The sequence below is a fragment of the Miniopterus schreibersii genome, assembly GCF_964146895.1.
Source record: "Miniopterus schreibersii genome assembly, chromosome: 11".
NCBI lineage: Eukaryota > Metazoa > Chordata > Mammalia > Chiroptera > Miniopteridae > Miniopterus > Miniopterus schreibersii.
The window spans coordinates 25,659,519-25,676,650 of record NC_138111.1 but is presented as its reverse complement, the minus strand read 5'-3'; the positions used below and the strand labels follow the sequence as shown (position 1 = coordinate 25,676,650).

Here is a 17,132-nt window from a genome sequence, read left to right as displayed (position 1 = left end):
GGAGGGGCAGGTAGAGGAGAGTCCACATTCTGCCAAATGTCCTCCAGTATTCCCGGCTGACCAAGGGTGTGGATGGTGGCCTGTGAGAAGAAGGGCCTTTCGAAGGGAACTAGAAGGAAGCACAGTGGGGCCAGGGTCGTGGGCCCCAGGTGAAGCCTACAAGGTACTCTAAGTTCAGTGGCTGCTTCTTCCTGGCTGGCCTGGAGTCTCCGACTCTCCCAGGCCTCCAGTACAGGACAGAGTCCCTGATGCAGAGGCAGTGAAGATTGGGAATGATTGGAAACAAGACATTATGCAAGAGCAACCTGAAAGGAGCTCTCAGTCCACTGAGGAGGTTTCCTTAGGCCCTCTGTGGATGAGACGGAAATTAATACGGGCCATGTTTGCAAACCATATGGGACTGACAGGAGGGGCCTGGATAGCGTTCCAGCCTGTGTCTGTTCATGGACGTCCTGTTATTCTGAGAACACAAGGACAAAGACAACAGTCTGAGTGCCCAAGGCCACCCCTTCTGCACAATCCTTGGTGCCAGTCCCTCCACTCTGCTGACAGCCAGGCCACAGTCCTGCTGTGTCTGTGTGGGGGGAAAGTGGGGAGGGCAGGGGTGGAGAGGTACAGAGGAGGCAAGAAGGGAGACAGTGCTTTGGTGTGGAGAGGTGAGCTAGACCACCTGAGCCAGCCCTAAAGTCTATGGAAACACCATAAGCTTTCACAACACTGCACAAAGCACTCGCAGTTGTCTAAGGCTGTTCCTGTGACAATGGTCCTCTGCTGCTTCAACTTGCTACACATATGCTCTACATCATCTACAAGTATTAGAATTCCCAGTTTGCAGACGGAGAAACTAAGGCCCAGAGAGGTGAAGCTCCCCTTTCCCATCTCCCCCACCCGCCCCGTGAGTGACAGTTGTATTGCCAGGTAGGCTGTAAGACAACATGTGGCTTAGCAAATGTTCAGTTTGCATTTCCAGGATTGCCAACAAGAGACTTCTGTGTTCACCTCGCAGACACATGCAGGCCCCAGGGCACCACGCTGCCACATCTTGTGGGCGGTGCCCAAGAACAGAGGTCCTCATTGTGAGGGGAGGCAGCGGTGACTCTCCACAAAGCAGGGCATCGGGAAGGCTGTGGGGCAGGTGCCAGGACGCCGCCCTGGTTCCAAGAACACAGTCCATGCAAGTAGAGCCAAGCCTGGGCTGGGGAAGGGGGGTCTGGCACAAGGAGCCATGCCCTCATCCTCTTATTCTGTGCCCCCATAGGAAACATGGACCCACTGCCTGGTGAAAAGATCCCGTCCCAAAGGCAGCTGCTTGGCTACGGGAAATGTAAAGAAAAATCCTGATGAAAATGATTAAATGACCCAACACAGAGGCCTCTACCTGCTGAAGCAAGCAATTCTTATGGTCATAATTCACTTTAAAGATGAGAAAAGGAGGGCTGGAAAAGAGACTGACTTCCCCAAGTCAACAGCTTGACTTGAACTTGGACTTGAACCCAGGTCTTTTGAATGCCAGAGGCCTCTAATGAGCTCAAATCCTGTCTGCAGCGTAACATTCTCAAAACAACAGAGGAACAACAGTGATACCAAAAGCCAGCATCACTGGGCACTTGCTGTGCCCCTGGACTCGGCACTTATTGTCACTCCATTTTACACACGAGGAAACAGAAGCAACCTGCTCAGGTCACCCCACTAGCAAGTGGCAACACAGGGCTTAAAATCTAGACCCCCTGGCACTTGAAATCGTGTGTACACTGCCAGTTTTGTGTCGGGCTCACCTTCAGACAGAGATAGCCTGCTAGCGACTGATGCTGTCCCCCAACACTTCCATCTGCACTCACCCACAGACACTTAGAATTCTGGGGCCTGAGAAAGGGGCTTTTCCCCCACCCACAAGCCTCAGAGGACCTGCAGGGAGCAGGGTGGGCATTTGTGGAAACGAATTTTCCTGTCAAGGAGCCCCAAAGCCCCAGCCCATCTGTTTATATGTTTCTGCTGTTGCCCCTCCACAGATGGCAGCGAGGGAAGGCAGGAGAGACAGGAGGGGACAAGCCAGGTGCATGGCTCTCTGCCTGCCATCCACTGGCACACCAGTCTCCCCATCCCCAATGTGGCATCCGGATGCGTAGGCAATCCTCAGACAGGCAGGGACATCCTCTCTCCCTGGGAGTGCAGACCAGGGGCAGCAACCTCAGCAGTCAACAGCCACTCAAAAATGCCCGTCCAAGTGCAAGTCCCCCAGCCTTGTTTTGAGAGAAGACAGATATACAGCATAAAAGAATGATATGAAAACAAACCATCTCTATGTGAGCAGACCACATCATTATGATTATAGCATCCTCAAGAGAACTTGGGGTTGTTTTCCCTGAGACCTGAATTATTCAATAACTTAACAAATAAGCGCGTGTTCAGTGAGTGCCAGGCATTGATCTAGGTGGGGACCCAGATGTGAACAAGGAGGCAGAGTTTCTGACCTCATGGAGCTTAAAAATCTCTATCCACATGAAGATCTCTGATCTGCCAAACAGAAGAGCAAAGACATTCTATCAAATCTTTGTTTTTTCCCCCACAAAGGAGACAAAGGCACTTAAAGGAACATTTCTATCTATCAGTATAATTAGCAGATGAATCAAAGCTATTAAACGCTAGTGTTTCTCTTTTCTTTCTTTCTTTTTTTTTTTTTTTTGGTTACTAAATGAATTCATTCATAAGTCAAACAGAAAAGCCAACTGGAAAAACCTGTCCCTCAGTAACATATTAGCCAAAGGAAACAAGTGATCCCAGCTCTCCCATTTAAACCCTGCTTTTCTCTGCAGACCTGCTGTTCACACGTGTTAAATATTAATTACAACTGTTACTGATTAGTACATAGCAAAAAGCTCCTGGTACAAACACAATTGTTAATTTCCTTGCAGGCCCAAGGCACTCTGGGAAGTTGTGCAGGAGGCAGGAAGCATCATGGGAGCCCAAGTGGGGCCAATGGTGGAGGAGGTGGTATTCGCCGGGTGCACCAGGTGAGGGTGGCAGGTCTACGATTCCCTGAGGAACCTTCTGCAGAGGCTGAGCCTATTTCTTCTGAGTGCCAGGGGATGAGTCACAGGCTCAGTGGGAACAGCGAGCCTGGAGCAGTGCCCGCCGCACACGTCAGCACAACCGGCTTTGGAGCACTTGTGTTTGACTGTGATAGTGACAAGTCACGGAGTGGGTACAACTGCTTCTGCCTCAACAAGCCAAGCCACCTCACACCAGCACAAGGTAAAGGGACTGTTCAGACCTGCCCTTTCCACACTCGAGGTGTCGATGCAGCAGTGGAGAGGAAGCCTTTGCAGTCAGACTGACCAAGTTCATTGGCTGTGTGGCTGTGGGCCAGCTGCTCACCCTTTCTGAGCCAGAGTATTGTCATCTGTGTAATGACAATGAAACCACACCCATGTTAAAGGGCTTCCTAGGGTTAACCCATGCCAGCTTCATAATTGGTGTTCACTTAGTGTTAATACTCTGCCCTCCCCTCATCCCCCCCTTACCTTAATAGCATAAATTTAAATTAGCCAACTGAGCTGGCTCAGAGATGACTCACAATTATTTAGGAAATAGACATACCTGGGTTCTTACTTTCCTTTTCTTTACCCTTTTAGCCTCACTTGATGAGGCTGGGAAGGTGTCAAAACTCAAGAGGGTGCCTGGCTAAGGGGGGAACAACAGCATTAGCACCCCAGCCCCTAAGCTGACAATGACAAGGGTGTATCTGACTGTTCCAGAATAAAACAATGCATACCCATACAGGATGTGGTAGCAGCACAGAAGGGTCACAGCCCAACCTGGAATGAGGGGTGGGGAAGGGACTGGTCATGTCAGGGGAGACTTCTTGGAGGAGGTGACATTGATACCAGCCAACCCAAGCTGTGACCTCCCCTCCCTAACTTCACCCTGACCCCAGCACCTAACACAGTACGTACTTGAGTATGTTCTAGGTTCTCAAAGTAAGGTCCCCAGATCAGCAGCATCAGCAACACCTGGGACCTTTCTTAGACTAGCAAATTCTCATGCCTCATCCCTGGAACCTACTGAACCAGGAACTCTGGGGGTGGGACCCAGAAATCTGGTTAATACTTCTTCCAAGTGATTCTAACAAACGCTCTGGGCAAACTAACTGATCCATAACTGAGTTACAGCTGAATGGGGAAGGGGCAGAGGACCCTGTTACACCCAGGGACCAGTGAATAAAGAATGGAAGACCCAGGTGGCTCGTGGTTGGAAGTATTGCTGGAATTGAGATTTAGGATTTCCTACAGTAACGTTGTTTTCCACACCATCTATGCATCTCATTGCCAGGCATAATGGAATGAGCTTTGTAAATGGGTCCTCTGTGCCCTCTAAGTACCTCTTTATGCAGTAGTACTGTTTTAATATTAAATTAAATTTTATTTAATACAGCAAGCCTTCCCTGAACACCAATAACCATTCTCTCAAGTGTGACCCTTTAGGGCTTACAAAGTCTTTTCATTCAGATCTTTTCCCTTGATCATCACAGAGATCCAGTGTGGCAAGGGTTGTGACTATCCCCATTTTACAGATGGGGAAACTAAGACTCAGGAGATTGCAGAACCTGTCTGAGGTCCCACAGGTGGTGAGTGGTGAACCTGTGTGTGAACATGGGATTGTCTGATTCTTACTGTCCCATTGACTCCTGAGATGCAAGACACTGTCCTGAGTTTTCTAGGGCAGAGGAACCCAACAAAGGAGCTAGTGGGGAAGACAGACAAGTATCCCAAATAACTATGTTCAGCACCGAGTAATAGGTCTATCTTCTATCTTTGCCGAGAGGCAGACCCTCACACCAGCCAGCACCACCCTGAGACAATGTAGAATTCCCCGAGGCTGCTTCTCCTGCCCCACACTGGGCAGGGAGCTCCACAGAGCCCTTGGGGGCCTGGGGCTGTGGGCCCGCAGGAAAGCCATTTCTAGACCCACCTGGCCAGTCTCACAATTTGCTGCCGTAAAGACTCTCAGTGGGTGAGTGAAGCAGGGTAGGAACTGAGTCTAGCCAGCTCTGGAGTGAGGTGTCTCTGCCAGGTGGGAAGGGGGTTGTCAGGTTGATGGAAGCCACACCACCTCTCTGTGGATGGTGAGGTGGCAGCCTGTGGGTGAAAACCTGACCGGGCATCTGTCCTGGGGGTTGGGATCAACAAAGGTCGCGCAAGCGGAATGGGGCCCACTGGGCGGGTTACAGTGGGGGTGGGTGTTCTGGCTGAGGCCACACTCAGCTTCCTGGAGGGAGAGAGCAGGCAATGAAGGCTCAGAATTTTGTGAGAGCTTGTGGTGTTTCTCACTCAGCTGGCCACAGAACTCCGAGAAAAAGGAAGACTTTCAGGGCCGGCAGGAAAGACCTTTCAAAGTAAGGTCCCCAGATCAACAGCATCAGCAACACCTGGGACCACTTGTGTTTGTGAAGCTAAGGCTGCCTCACACCCTGCAATAGCTGTTTTCACGAGAACAGGGAGTGATAATGGAGCCTTCCCAAGGCTGCAGCCACCAGAGTCTGGCTGAGACCGAACGGCTCTGCTTCCATAAAGGCTGGTCTGGAGCTGCTGGCCCAGAGGACTACATCTGTGGAGACTGCCAAAGCCCCTTTGAGAAGGGTCTCTTTTCACAAATGCAAAGCAGGACAGAAGGGCGGGAAGCACTTCTGCTTCACAGGCTGAATCATGGAGATAATTCAGAGGCCTTGCCTTCTCTGGATCTCTGACCAGCATGCAGGGGAGAGGGGGTGTCTCTGATGGACGCAGCTCAGCAGCATCCCTGGAGGTGACACAGGCTGGCCTCCTGCTGCTGGCAAAGCCCTCGGCATCCACCCTGACTCAGGTAAACTTCTGCTTGCAAGTTCCCAGCTCGTTATATACTTTCAGGTGTAACTAAAATTCTTACTACTCTCCTGGACCCTAAATCCCTGTCTCCTCCTTGGTGGGCCCAGCTCTGTCCTTTGGGGGTCCCTCATACTCCACACCTTTTGGAGATTTGACAACACTAATCAGGTTCCCTCATTCAGGCTAAACATGCAGAATCAAAGAATACAAGGCTTGGAAAGAGGCGGTAATGATTTTGTCCAGGCAACTTTATCCCTCACAGATGTTCCCCAGCTAAGGATCCTGCACCCCAGGTTGCCACAACCCATCACAGAGCTCCCGAGAGTTCAGAAAATCTGTGTGGGGTGTTTTGAGTAGGTTTTGTAATAAGGGGGACAGGGCCTAGCCAAGCACTTGCCTTGCTCCCTAACAACACCAATGACTTGCTCCCCCCCCCTCCCCCCCCACACACACTCTGCTCACCCAGCCGGGAACATCCTTCACTCGGGAGCAGCCACACTTCTGGGTTTACAAATGGGACCGTGGCAGCACTTTAGCAATCAAGCCAGTCGAGCTGTTGCAACTCATCCTCATTACTCGACAGGTGGCCTATCTCCTCTCACTCCATCTCCATTCTGGGCTGAAAATAGGAGTTGCTCTTCACCTACCAAGGCTGCACTGGACAGGCTCTGTCCACACACTTGGGGAAGGACCCAGACATGACTAAAGGCAGTACTCACGGCATCCCTGCAGCCCGAGGGAAACAGCTTCCTTCTGTGCCCCAGAAATCAGACCTGAGCCAAAAGCTTCTTGGGAAAAGTACAACCAGACATGCTCCGGAGCAGTTCACACGGAGATAAGTGACTCCCTGGACACAGACGGGGCTGTGGTTCTGAGTCTGTCTTCTATTGACCTATAATAACACTTGTGATACAACTCGGTGACACACAACCAAGTCCAGAATGGATACTTGTGACTCAAAGAAACTTATTCAGAGGCCTTGTGATCCTTTGTGAAAAACCAAATGTACATAAGTCCTGAAACCATCTTTGGGCAGAAGTGGGCACATGCTGGCCTGAGAGCCTTCTGAAGAGATGGTGTGTGTCCAGTAGGGCAAGCGCTTTTCACTTGAATGTGCACATGAATCACCTGGTGGTCTTGTTAAAACAGATTCTAACTCTGCAGGTCTGGGATGGGACCCAAGACCCTATGTTTCTCACCAGTAGCTGGTCCGGGGACCACATTTTGGGCAGCACGGTGCCAGACTAGACTAGAGCATCAAAGGCAGGATAGCCCTTGAGTGACCTGCAGGTGCTCAGTCCAGGAGAGGGGTGGAGGTAAGACCCTACACCTGTCTGCAATGCTAACTCATGCCACGGGCCCTTGGTATCTGGCAGAGTTGTCACATGAGCTCCTTTAGCCCTTTAATCAAACTGGTGTTTGTAAAGAGCAAGTTCTTGGACAGCACTGGCTCCATTCTGGCTCCTCTCACATCCAGGAGGAGTCTTGCCCCTTATTAGCTATGCTAGGGGACAGGGACAGTCCTCGGATTCCCTTGTGCCACGGGAAGAGGCCGCAAAATGCATGGGAGAACCTGAGATGACCAAGGACCTCCAGCCACATGACTACTCTCACTACTGGCTCTCAGCCAAGCGCTCACAGCCTGGCAGGCGAGACCAGAACCCACACAATGAACTCTACATAGTGAGAGAAATGTTCACCAGGGATAAGTGCAGGAAGCTCGCCAGGCCCAGAGAGGCAGTAAAGAAGCCCACGGGGTACATGGCTGTGCCAGGAAAGGCTCACAGAGATGGCGACATTTGAGCTGGACCCCAACGGAGGCTCAGGATTTTTCCAGGTAAGATACAGGAGGGAAAGGCATATAGGTAGAAGGAATGGGATGTGCACAGAGCACTACATCCAGGGAACTGTGAGTAGTATGTGCTGGAACAACCAGAACATCAATTGAGGGGATCGGGATTGTGGGTAAGGCAGAGGCCCCACTGTTCGGGGCCAGAAAGGGAGGAAAGGTCTAGTTGTGCATGAAAAAGAGAGATTTCAGGCAATAGGAATTTTAAGGAAATTAAAAATGTAAACACTCCCTTTATGACCTTTAATGTGGTAAGAATTAAATTAGTCATTTGATGTCTTTGTTTCACATGCCTAAGTTTTTAAATGCATAAAATATTTTTTTGTGTCTGGCTTCTCACCTCTTAACATTAAACAAAAACATTTCCTTAGGTTGTTATAGACTTTGTCAACAGCACTTTTTAGTGGCTGCACAATATTCCATTTAGTCAGTCTCTATCTGCTAGGTATTCAGGTTGTTCCTTATCTTTGATGATCCTGAGTGATGCCTTTTCTGAATTTTAGATCATAACCTAGGCATGAATCCTATGGACTGCAATTAGAATCAAATGGTGTGAACAAGCTCAGGACCTTGGCGCATGTGTCAGACTGTATTCCAAAAGGCTATGGAACAGTTTAGTACCGTGACAGGTACTGGATTCTAGAAAGCCAGTCTTGGAGTAGGGTGGAGGGGAGGCACCTGAGTCACTCAGGGGGCTCTTGCCAGGGCAAGGGCCAGCCCCTGAGGTCAGGATATGCCCGTGGTTTTGCTCTGTGAACAGGTTCATGCTAAAGCTGGAACAGGACACAGAGCAGCCCTGGATGCATACAGGCCTAGGGCAGCCACACAACTAGGTGGAGGCATTGGGCTCCCTCGGGCCCAACAGGAGATGCAATGCAGATTGGTTTTGTTTTAGTTTCTAAGAAAGTTCCTTCTGAAGTCTGAAATCTTGGCTTCAGTGAGCTAGAGCATTACCAACAGGACCAAGACAGTCAGATAATGAGATTATCTGGGCCGTCTATGAAGACTGGGGAGACTGGAACTGAGACCCAGGATTTCCCCTTGACCTGGCCTCCTTTCTTTCCAGGACCCTCATTTTTGAGGGACTCAGCTGTACTAGAAGAAAGGACTGGATTATCCAATGCAGCCCTTGGTTTACCTGAGCAGATAGGGACCAACCATTGCCGAAGGTGAGTGTCCAGGGTGGGTCAGTGGCTGCCTCTGAGCAGGGCCACTGGCTCCTTACCTGCCAGAGCTGGGATGGTGACCCGGTTCCACTCCCACGGCTGGTCGTACTCATCGGCGGGCCTGTCGTCATCCTGGGGCAGCTTGCTCTCCCGCAGTCGGGGGCTGACTGCACTCTCTGAGTCCGAATCGAAGCTTTGGCCCTCGGGTTCGTAAGGGGTATCATATAACTGGATGCCTTTGTGCTGGGACCGGACACTTTCCTGCCTCTGAAATTCTGCAGGCAAAAAAAAAGGAAGCAGAGGTGTCACAGAATTGAAACAGCATTTCCTCACCTGGGATCTGCCAGGTGACACACCCACAGGAGTTCTGAGCTGCCAGCCAAGGAGGTGAGGACTGTATAGGAACAGTCCCCCTTTCTGTGCTCAATCTCTCCTCCTAGCCCTTGGAGACGGCATCTCTGCTCTCACCAGGCAAGGCTTCCTCACAAAGATCTCAGGCTCTAGGTACTGAGAGAGGCAGAAGGCCCACTGCCTCCATCCGCTGGTTCACTGCAGTCTCAAGGGCAAGGCCCGACATGCACACGATGTCCCAGGTGTGTTCCGACACCAGCCCAGGGCACACAGAGCTCCCACCCCCTCGCTTCACAGACAAGTGGAATCTTCCCCACTGGGGTCGTTCTTCATCCTCAGGACTTTCATTCCCCATCTGAATATCGAGTGAGGAGACCGTGCCCAACGATCCTCAGGTTTTCACCCAGCTTGCAGCCATTTCAAAAGACCTAACTAACAAGCCTCCCCAGGGGACCTGGGGTCACCGTTTTCACCCCTATAAAGTGACTTCTTCCTGGCATTTCTATCTCCCCCACAGCCTGCCTGTCTCCTAACACCCGGAGCACATCTGAGGGATGTGAGAGCAGGAGTCTAGTTCCACTTCCGAGTAAGGAAGGAAAGCTCTTAATCATCTGGAGATGATGCCAAGGCCCGGCTCCTGTGTGGGCTGAGGGGTGACCTCCATTTCAGCTGCTGCTCATTCTCGAGAGGCCGGTGGGGGCTAAAAGAGGGATGCAAGGATGCTAGAGTCGGGTGCTTCTGAGTCAAACAGAGACATTTTCCCTGCTTTGATCATAAACACCCACTGTGTGCAGGGCCCGGATGGGGACATGGGGAAGGGAGAGCTCACTGTAGAGGCTGCTCTCGGGAAGCCCACCATTTTCAGAAGAGATACAACCTAAATCACCATAACACTCTACGGCAAAGGGATTCAATGCAGGGCCTGTGAGGGATGAGTCATGAGGAGAGATGGCATTTGAACTGACAGCTCTGACAGGTGGGAACAGGAGAGGGCAGAATTTCCTATGGTAGGACCAGGGCAAGCCAAGGCCACAGGGCTGGGGAGAACGTGTTCACTGCCTGCTTTCCTGTTTTACTGTGGTACAACATATAACACTTGCCATTTTGACCATTTTGAGTGTGTAGTTCAGTGGTATTAAGTATATTTATTCAACCATCGTTACCATCCATTTCCAAAACTTTATCATCTTCCCCAACTGAAGCTTTGTACCCATTAAACAATAACTCCCTATTTCTCCCTCTCCCAGCCCCTGGAAACCACGATGCTATTTCTGTCTCTATAAATTTGATACTTTGGGTACCTCACACGATGAGAATCTTATATTTGTCCTTCTGGCCTTGCTTATTTCGCTTAGCATAATGCTTTTAAGATTCTTCCATGTTGTAGCATGTTTCAGAATTTCATTTCTTTTTAAGGCTGAATAATATCCCATTGTGTATGTCTATTCACTGTCCACTTTTGCTGGAGTACTGGGTCCAAGGAGGTGAGAGAGTGGAGGTGGGGCTTGACACAAAAGGGTGCGAGCCCTGAGTGAGCTGTTTAAACAGCTGCTCAAACTCGAGGCATCCTCCAAATCAGGGTTCCAGTGGCAGAGAGATACAGTAGAATCCCATGTGCCTTGAAGAGCAACTGAACAAAACACACAGCCCTCGCAACCAAGAGTGTTGCTTTCAGGCTGGGCCTCATGATCCAAGGCCAGCTCATGGGGATGAAAGATGTCCTATCCCGTGCACATGCCCTGATACAACAGAAGCCCACTGAGGCTATGCCGGTGGTTGTCAGTGTGGACATTAACTAACGTTAGGGTAGTATTTCCCAAACTTCATTCAGTCACGTACTGACTTCATGAGTTTGCCATTTTTTTGAGTACCAACTAAGTTATTATTTACCGTATTTACTTACTCACTTTTTAGAGAAAATATTATCATTTAAAAAGTAAGCTTTCTATCACCCTCCCAAAAGCCATCATCTACACAGTTGATAAACATAAAAAGAATGAAGAAAGGCTAAACCAACCAGGTAGGTACCATTGCCACTGGGAGGCTGGCCCAAGGCTTGCCTTTCCCTCGGCTGAAAAGGAGATGAGTAGGTACTGGAGAGCTGTCAGGGATGCGAGCACCAGACAGACAGTTTCTTTGGCAAATAAGAGTAACTTTCTCAAAGAGAGAATGGAAAGGAAAAATCCTTCTCACAACATGGTTCTCAGGCCCCCTAAAACCCTGCCTCCTCTGAGAGGGTGTGCCATACTTCGGCAAAGCAAGCTTTACTAGGTCCTGTGAGTAAAATGGAATCATTGGCTAGTTCTGAGGATGATGCTTCCCTTTCTAGGGGGGAGGGAGAAGAAAAGAGCTATAAAAGGCAGGACTCGGTCATTTGAAGGTGAAGAACAGCCGAAAAGTACGGTAGGTGAACTACCTGACCTGCTTTGTAAGGTCATAGTCATCCATGTCACTCTCGCCCTGGTCTCTCAGCACAGTCTTGCCTCCTATCTTTGGAGAATTCCGAGGGCTGAGGACACCAGATCGTAGTTGGTAGGCATTGGCCTGGAAAACCACTTTCCTCTTCCCCCTATTTCAGAAGCACGACCGGCAACCACTACTGGGTAATACAGTTTACACAGCGCTTTGCATGCGAATCACCATTTCATCTTGGGTATCACAAAGCAATTCACAGATGCACTTCTGTGGGCCCCCAATAATCAGGAGCGCCCTCACTCTCTCTCAGCGTCTGGCTCTAAACAGATACTCAATGAATCTGGTCGGGATAAATGAATGACAACTGACAGCCAGATTTACCCCCAATTCCAGTTAATTTATGAAAGTCCCCGGCAGCAGTGGTAAAGTACCTGGAACGATATGCCAAATGCGTACAGTTTAGTATTATGCAATATTCAGGAGAGACGGACATTCTACATAAATACCAACCTAAAAGGAAAACATGTGCCAGGGAACAGATTAGCTATTAAATCAGAGGGCCTCGTGTGTGCACCTCTCACACAGGATTTATTGTTCCCAAAGCATCTGCGCCTTACAAAGCTGGGTTAGTAATGGCATGCAGTTAGGGCAGGGGATGTTATAATGGCAATCATTAAAACAAGCTTCCCCCGTTTTACATGGTGAATTCAAATTTTCATTAAGGCTCCAACAATAGAGAACAGTTAAGTAAATTATGGCATGTTAACTGGATGGAATATTAAGCAGCCATTAAAATGATAAATCTGAAGATTATGTAGCTACATGGAAAAGCGTGCATGAAATTATGCTAAGTTAAAACGTAAAATACAAGACTGTTTATGTGTTGAGAGCAAACCGCATAATATGTGCTTTCTAAACAAGTCCTGGACAACGTGAACAATGCCCCAGGGGGACTTCTACTCCTTGCTTAGGAATTGCTGAATACCAGCATCCCATAATATCTAAACTCTGAGGACAGCGGCGCTGTAAGTACAGATACACATGAATGAGGGGCTGAAAACCTGACACAGGAAGGTAAATGGCGACTGTGTACAGAGGAAGGAATGATTGCATAATTATTTTTGTAAGTTGTTTTAAATAATAAAAATGCTAGTAAAGAAAAAATGTAATTAAGACAGGAACACATGAAAGTAAATATAATTTTAAGCAGGTTGGGCTTCAGTAGCTGTGTGTTTTGGAAGCAGCTGCCTTTCTCTGAGAAAAGGCCCATTTAGGGAGCATCTTCTCTCCCAGGAGAGATTCGTCAAGAGACCTGGGAAGTCAAGGGCCATCAAGCCAGGCCAACTCACCAGACACCACAGTCTCCTGCTTAATGACTGTCCTCCTTATTACCTAGACCAAGCTGTGACGATACACAGGCTGATCTAATAGGGAAGCTGGTGACCATATGTTTTAAGTCACAAGTTATCTGGACATCACCATCTATAAATTCATGGAAAATGACCTTTAATATTGGGTGGCAGGCTGTGATTTCATGCCTCTTAGGCAAGAAGTAGAAACATTAAATTGACAGGGTGGGGATTTCTCTTGACCTCTGGAATAGAAAGGTTTTCAAGTGGAACTACATATGGAGAAAGAACAACAAAAAAAGAGCACTTTCTTTGGAATCAGAGAATGTTAGAACTGGAAGAGACCCTGGGCACATTCACCAAGGGCACAGAGCCAGGAGGTGAGGCAGGTGCGCTGACCGAGGGCTACAGTCATGCAGAAGCAAGGGCCAGGGGACTATCTGAGCAAGGGGCCAAGACACAGCTTGGCACAAACCAGGAGCCTCCTGAGTGGATTTGACAAAGGTTTATTTTATTTTTAAAATATATTTTTACTGATTTCAGAGAGAGGAAAGGAGAGGGAGAGAGACAGAAACAACAATGATGAGAGAGTCATTGATCGGCTGGCTCCTGCACACCCACTAATGGGGATGGAGCCCACACCCTGGTCATGCACCCCAAGTGGGAATAGAACAGCGATCTCCTGGATCATAGGTCAATGCTCAACTGCTGAGCCACACCAGCTGGGCTTGACGAAGGTTTAGAGTTCCCCAAGCCCACAAGCAATAAGCTATATGCTACATTTCACTCTAGCATTCGTCAACTCTGTGCTTCCCCACCCCTCCTCTTTATTTTTATTTCTTTGGCTGCCAGGAAGCTCATAGTTAATTTTGATGCTTAAATTCAATAGTTATATTAGCTTAGATATTGCATAGGTTCTCTCACCCTTCCTTCTACATGGATTTTGATTACTATTTTAATAGCCTCAATATACACTTTCTTTTTATGGACAGCCTCAAATCTGTATTTTGAAAGCAGATGAACACTTTATAGTAAATACCTTTACTAGTAAGAAGACTGGAAGAAAAGAAAGCTTTTCTTTACCTCTTTACCTCCCCTTCAGGAACAGATCGAGGAGGGCGGGGCTTGGCTTCGGTCTCTGGGAGGCCGAGGCTGAGGAAACAGAGCTGGATGGAGAAGAAAGAGACGCAGTGCTGGCCTCCAGGGAGCCCCTGACAGAAAGACAGCTAAGTTTCCTCAACAGGGGGCAGACACGACGTTACAATTCAGCTGGGGGAACTGGGGAGAGCCTTGAAGAATTTGGACATGAGGTAGTGGCATAGAAAACAGCATTTGATGGAGGTACGGGGGATGGGAACACAGGTGTACCTGGGGAAGGAGGGCCATCCAGGGGGCCCAGGGAAAGGGAGGCAGGTGGAAGTAGGTTCTGATGGCCCTGACTGCCGCAGGATGGCACCTCCAGGAGTGTCTAAGGAGAGGTGCCCTAGAACCTCTGGGCAGGGTGGAGCTGGATGGGGAGAGGCTGGCACAGACGTGTAGGAGCCGAGCTGGAAATGACAGACGCTGGCCTGCAGGCCCCTCACCTCTAATTTTCCCAGCTGGGCTTGTCTGGGAATCCACACCAGATCCCAAATCACAGGGTGGCAGAGCTGGGGAGAGACGTGTGGCCCAAGGAGGCCAGCACCTCTCAGCCTATGAAACCTTTCCTCGGCCAGGGTGGGCGTGCTGGCTGTGCCATCGGACCTCTCCCACATGGCTTTGAAGCTCCTGGGACCTGTCCCCAAGATGCCAGGGATGGGAGTGGCCTAGACTCAGAGGTCTAGGGTGACATTACTAGAGCAATGCACCCACCACTGACTGGGTCTGCCCTGCACCAGCAGCCTGGAGGGAGGCAGAGCCCTGAGGCAGGTGAGCAACAGGTTCAACGGCAAGTGTGGTGGCTGAAAACGCGGATCCTGCCAGATTGCTTGGGCCTGAATCCGGGCTCCAGCAGGGACTGGGCCAAGCTGCCCCAGTCTCCTTATCGCTGGAGGGGGAGGCCCACCTTGGAAGGATGTTATGAGTTATACATATGCGTTCAGTGCTGAGGACAGTGCATGTGACACCAAAAGCACTCCAGGAGTATTTTGACTATCTCAGTTACTACTGGGGCTTCCTTGGACACCATTCCAAGACCCCTCCTCCTCTGAGATAGCCCTTCGTCCCCAGAGCCGAGAAGGCCTGCTTCCATAAACCTGACAGGCCAATCCCATGTTGGAAATGGAAGGGTTTCAGCACCAACCCCTGAACTACTTCGTTTCTGGATCCACAGCTTCCATGTTAGCTGCTGCTTTGGTAATCTCACACCTCCACGTGGGAGCCCTGCCCTGGATCAACTCTTGTGCGCATCACGAAACACACAGGGGAGGCCTCAGTGACCAGGAGTCTAATTTTACAGATGGGCAAACTGAGGCCTAGGGATGGGAAGAAAGTAGCAGGGACAAGGCCTCAGGCCCTCTAACTGCTGGGCGAGGGCTGTTCCTCCTGCCGTTCCTAGATGCTTCCTGACATTTTATCAGACCCTCTAGTTTTCAGTCTTCTGGAGGCAGGGGCACCTAATTCAGGCGGGTCGGGGTTGTAAAAGAGCACCCCCAGCACCCCAGACTGAGTGAGGGGCTCCATGGGGGTGGCGGACGGCTGTTTCTAATTAGACATGCAGCTGACACCCCACCAAGTTCCAGGCACCACATCAAAGAGGAGACAGGGGACATTCTCCCCATCCAAACTGTTAAAAAGCTGCTGGAGAAAGACTCTCCGAACCAGGGTGCTCCAACAGACCTGGGTGCAGGTGTCCTCGGAGGCTGAGGTGACAGCATGGGGCACCAGGAGTCCTCCCAGGTGGAGGCTGCAGGCCAGCAAGGGCAGGGCTGGGCAGGGCAGGACGGCTGGGAATCAACGCCTGGAGGCAAACCCAACACGACGAGGCAGAAGGCCCCACCTCCTCCTCTATCTAGTCTGGTTTCCGGAGCTGTCTAGAAGCCAGGAGACTGACTAATTGGAGTTCACTTACCATCTCTTTTCCAGGCGTGCACAGAAACACCCAAGGCACAGAGGGTGAGCTCTGCGGAAGCGGGCGTGGAACAAGAACACTGGTCACATAGGCGGGGCAAAGCGGACATGGCACTGGCCGGCGGAACCTGCACCACTGCTCTTTTCCCCTCAGTCCAAGGGCGAGGGAAAGGCCCAGGTTTGAGTCAGGGAGCCTGGTGTGGTCCCTTCTCTTGGTCATCTACACAGTGACATTGTCATCCCTTGAGACCCCCAGTTTTGCAGCACCAGAGGAGAAACAAGTCTGCACACCTGATAACACTAAATATGTTTTCCTCAGGATCTAAGAGGCCACGCAGGCCTCTTCACAGAGCTTTGGGTGCTCTCCGTGATTACAGCCCTGCCCGTCGCTCCGCACTCTTCCAGTGACTGCCTTTGTGTGCAGGGCCCCTGAGTGGCTACAGGCCCGAGTTCTGTCGCCATCCCCTGTGGAGACTCACTGAGGCGAAATGGCTGCTCCAGGCCTCCAGGCAGTGCATACATGAGTCTGCATTTAGAGCAGCCACTTCCTCAGCAGACAGCCCTCCAATTCCGTATTGACTGCGAGATCCAGAGGGGGAGCCTGCTCTGCTTTGCTTTCTCAAACATCCACTGAGCCCCTACTGTGTGCTAGAGTGCTGAGCACATCTATGGTGTTAGACAAGGCTCCCACCCGGCAAAGGCTTCCTGGTTTAGCAGGAGAATCAGGACCCCAACATCTATAAGCACTGAGTTAGTAACAATTACGAGTTACTGAAACCTGCAGGCCCATCCTGGGCACTGGCTGTGCACCATTCCTGAGAGGAAAGTGCTACTGGGTTTTACAATGCAGAAACTGAGGCTCAGGCAAGTTCGGAGGCTCGGGTGGGTTCACCAGTTCTGGCCCCAAGGACCCTAAGGTGGCACAAGACAGTGGCAGCTGGGTGGAGGCAGAAAGGAAGTACAGTCCTTGGGAGTTTGAAAACTTCAGGGAAGAGGTGGCATTTCACAGAATTTCAGGTCTTAGTGCAAGGAGGTCCCTCAGGTCAGGGAAGCTTAGGGACCTGCTTGGTGTCACAGGCAGCGCACGGCAGGC

The 17,132-nt window shown here is 50.3% G+C and overlaps 1 protein-coding gene across 1 annotated transcript in view; it reads right to left on the bottom strand.

Annotated features, from left to right (window-relative positions):
• SHB (SH2 domain containing adaptor protein B) overlaps positions 1 to 17,132 on the bottom strand; it is a 124,277-nt gene that overhangs the window by 37,357 nt on the left and 69,788 nt on the right. Inside the window, exon 3 of the mRNA XM_081150972.1 lies at positions 8,936 to 9,151. Coding sequence (XP_081007098.1) covers positions 8,936 to 9,151 — 216 coding nt within the window. The remainder of the gene's footprint in view (positions 1 to 8,935; positions 9,152 to 17,132) is intronic.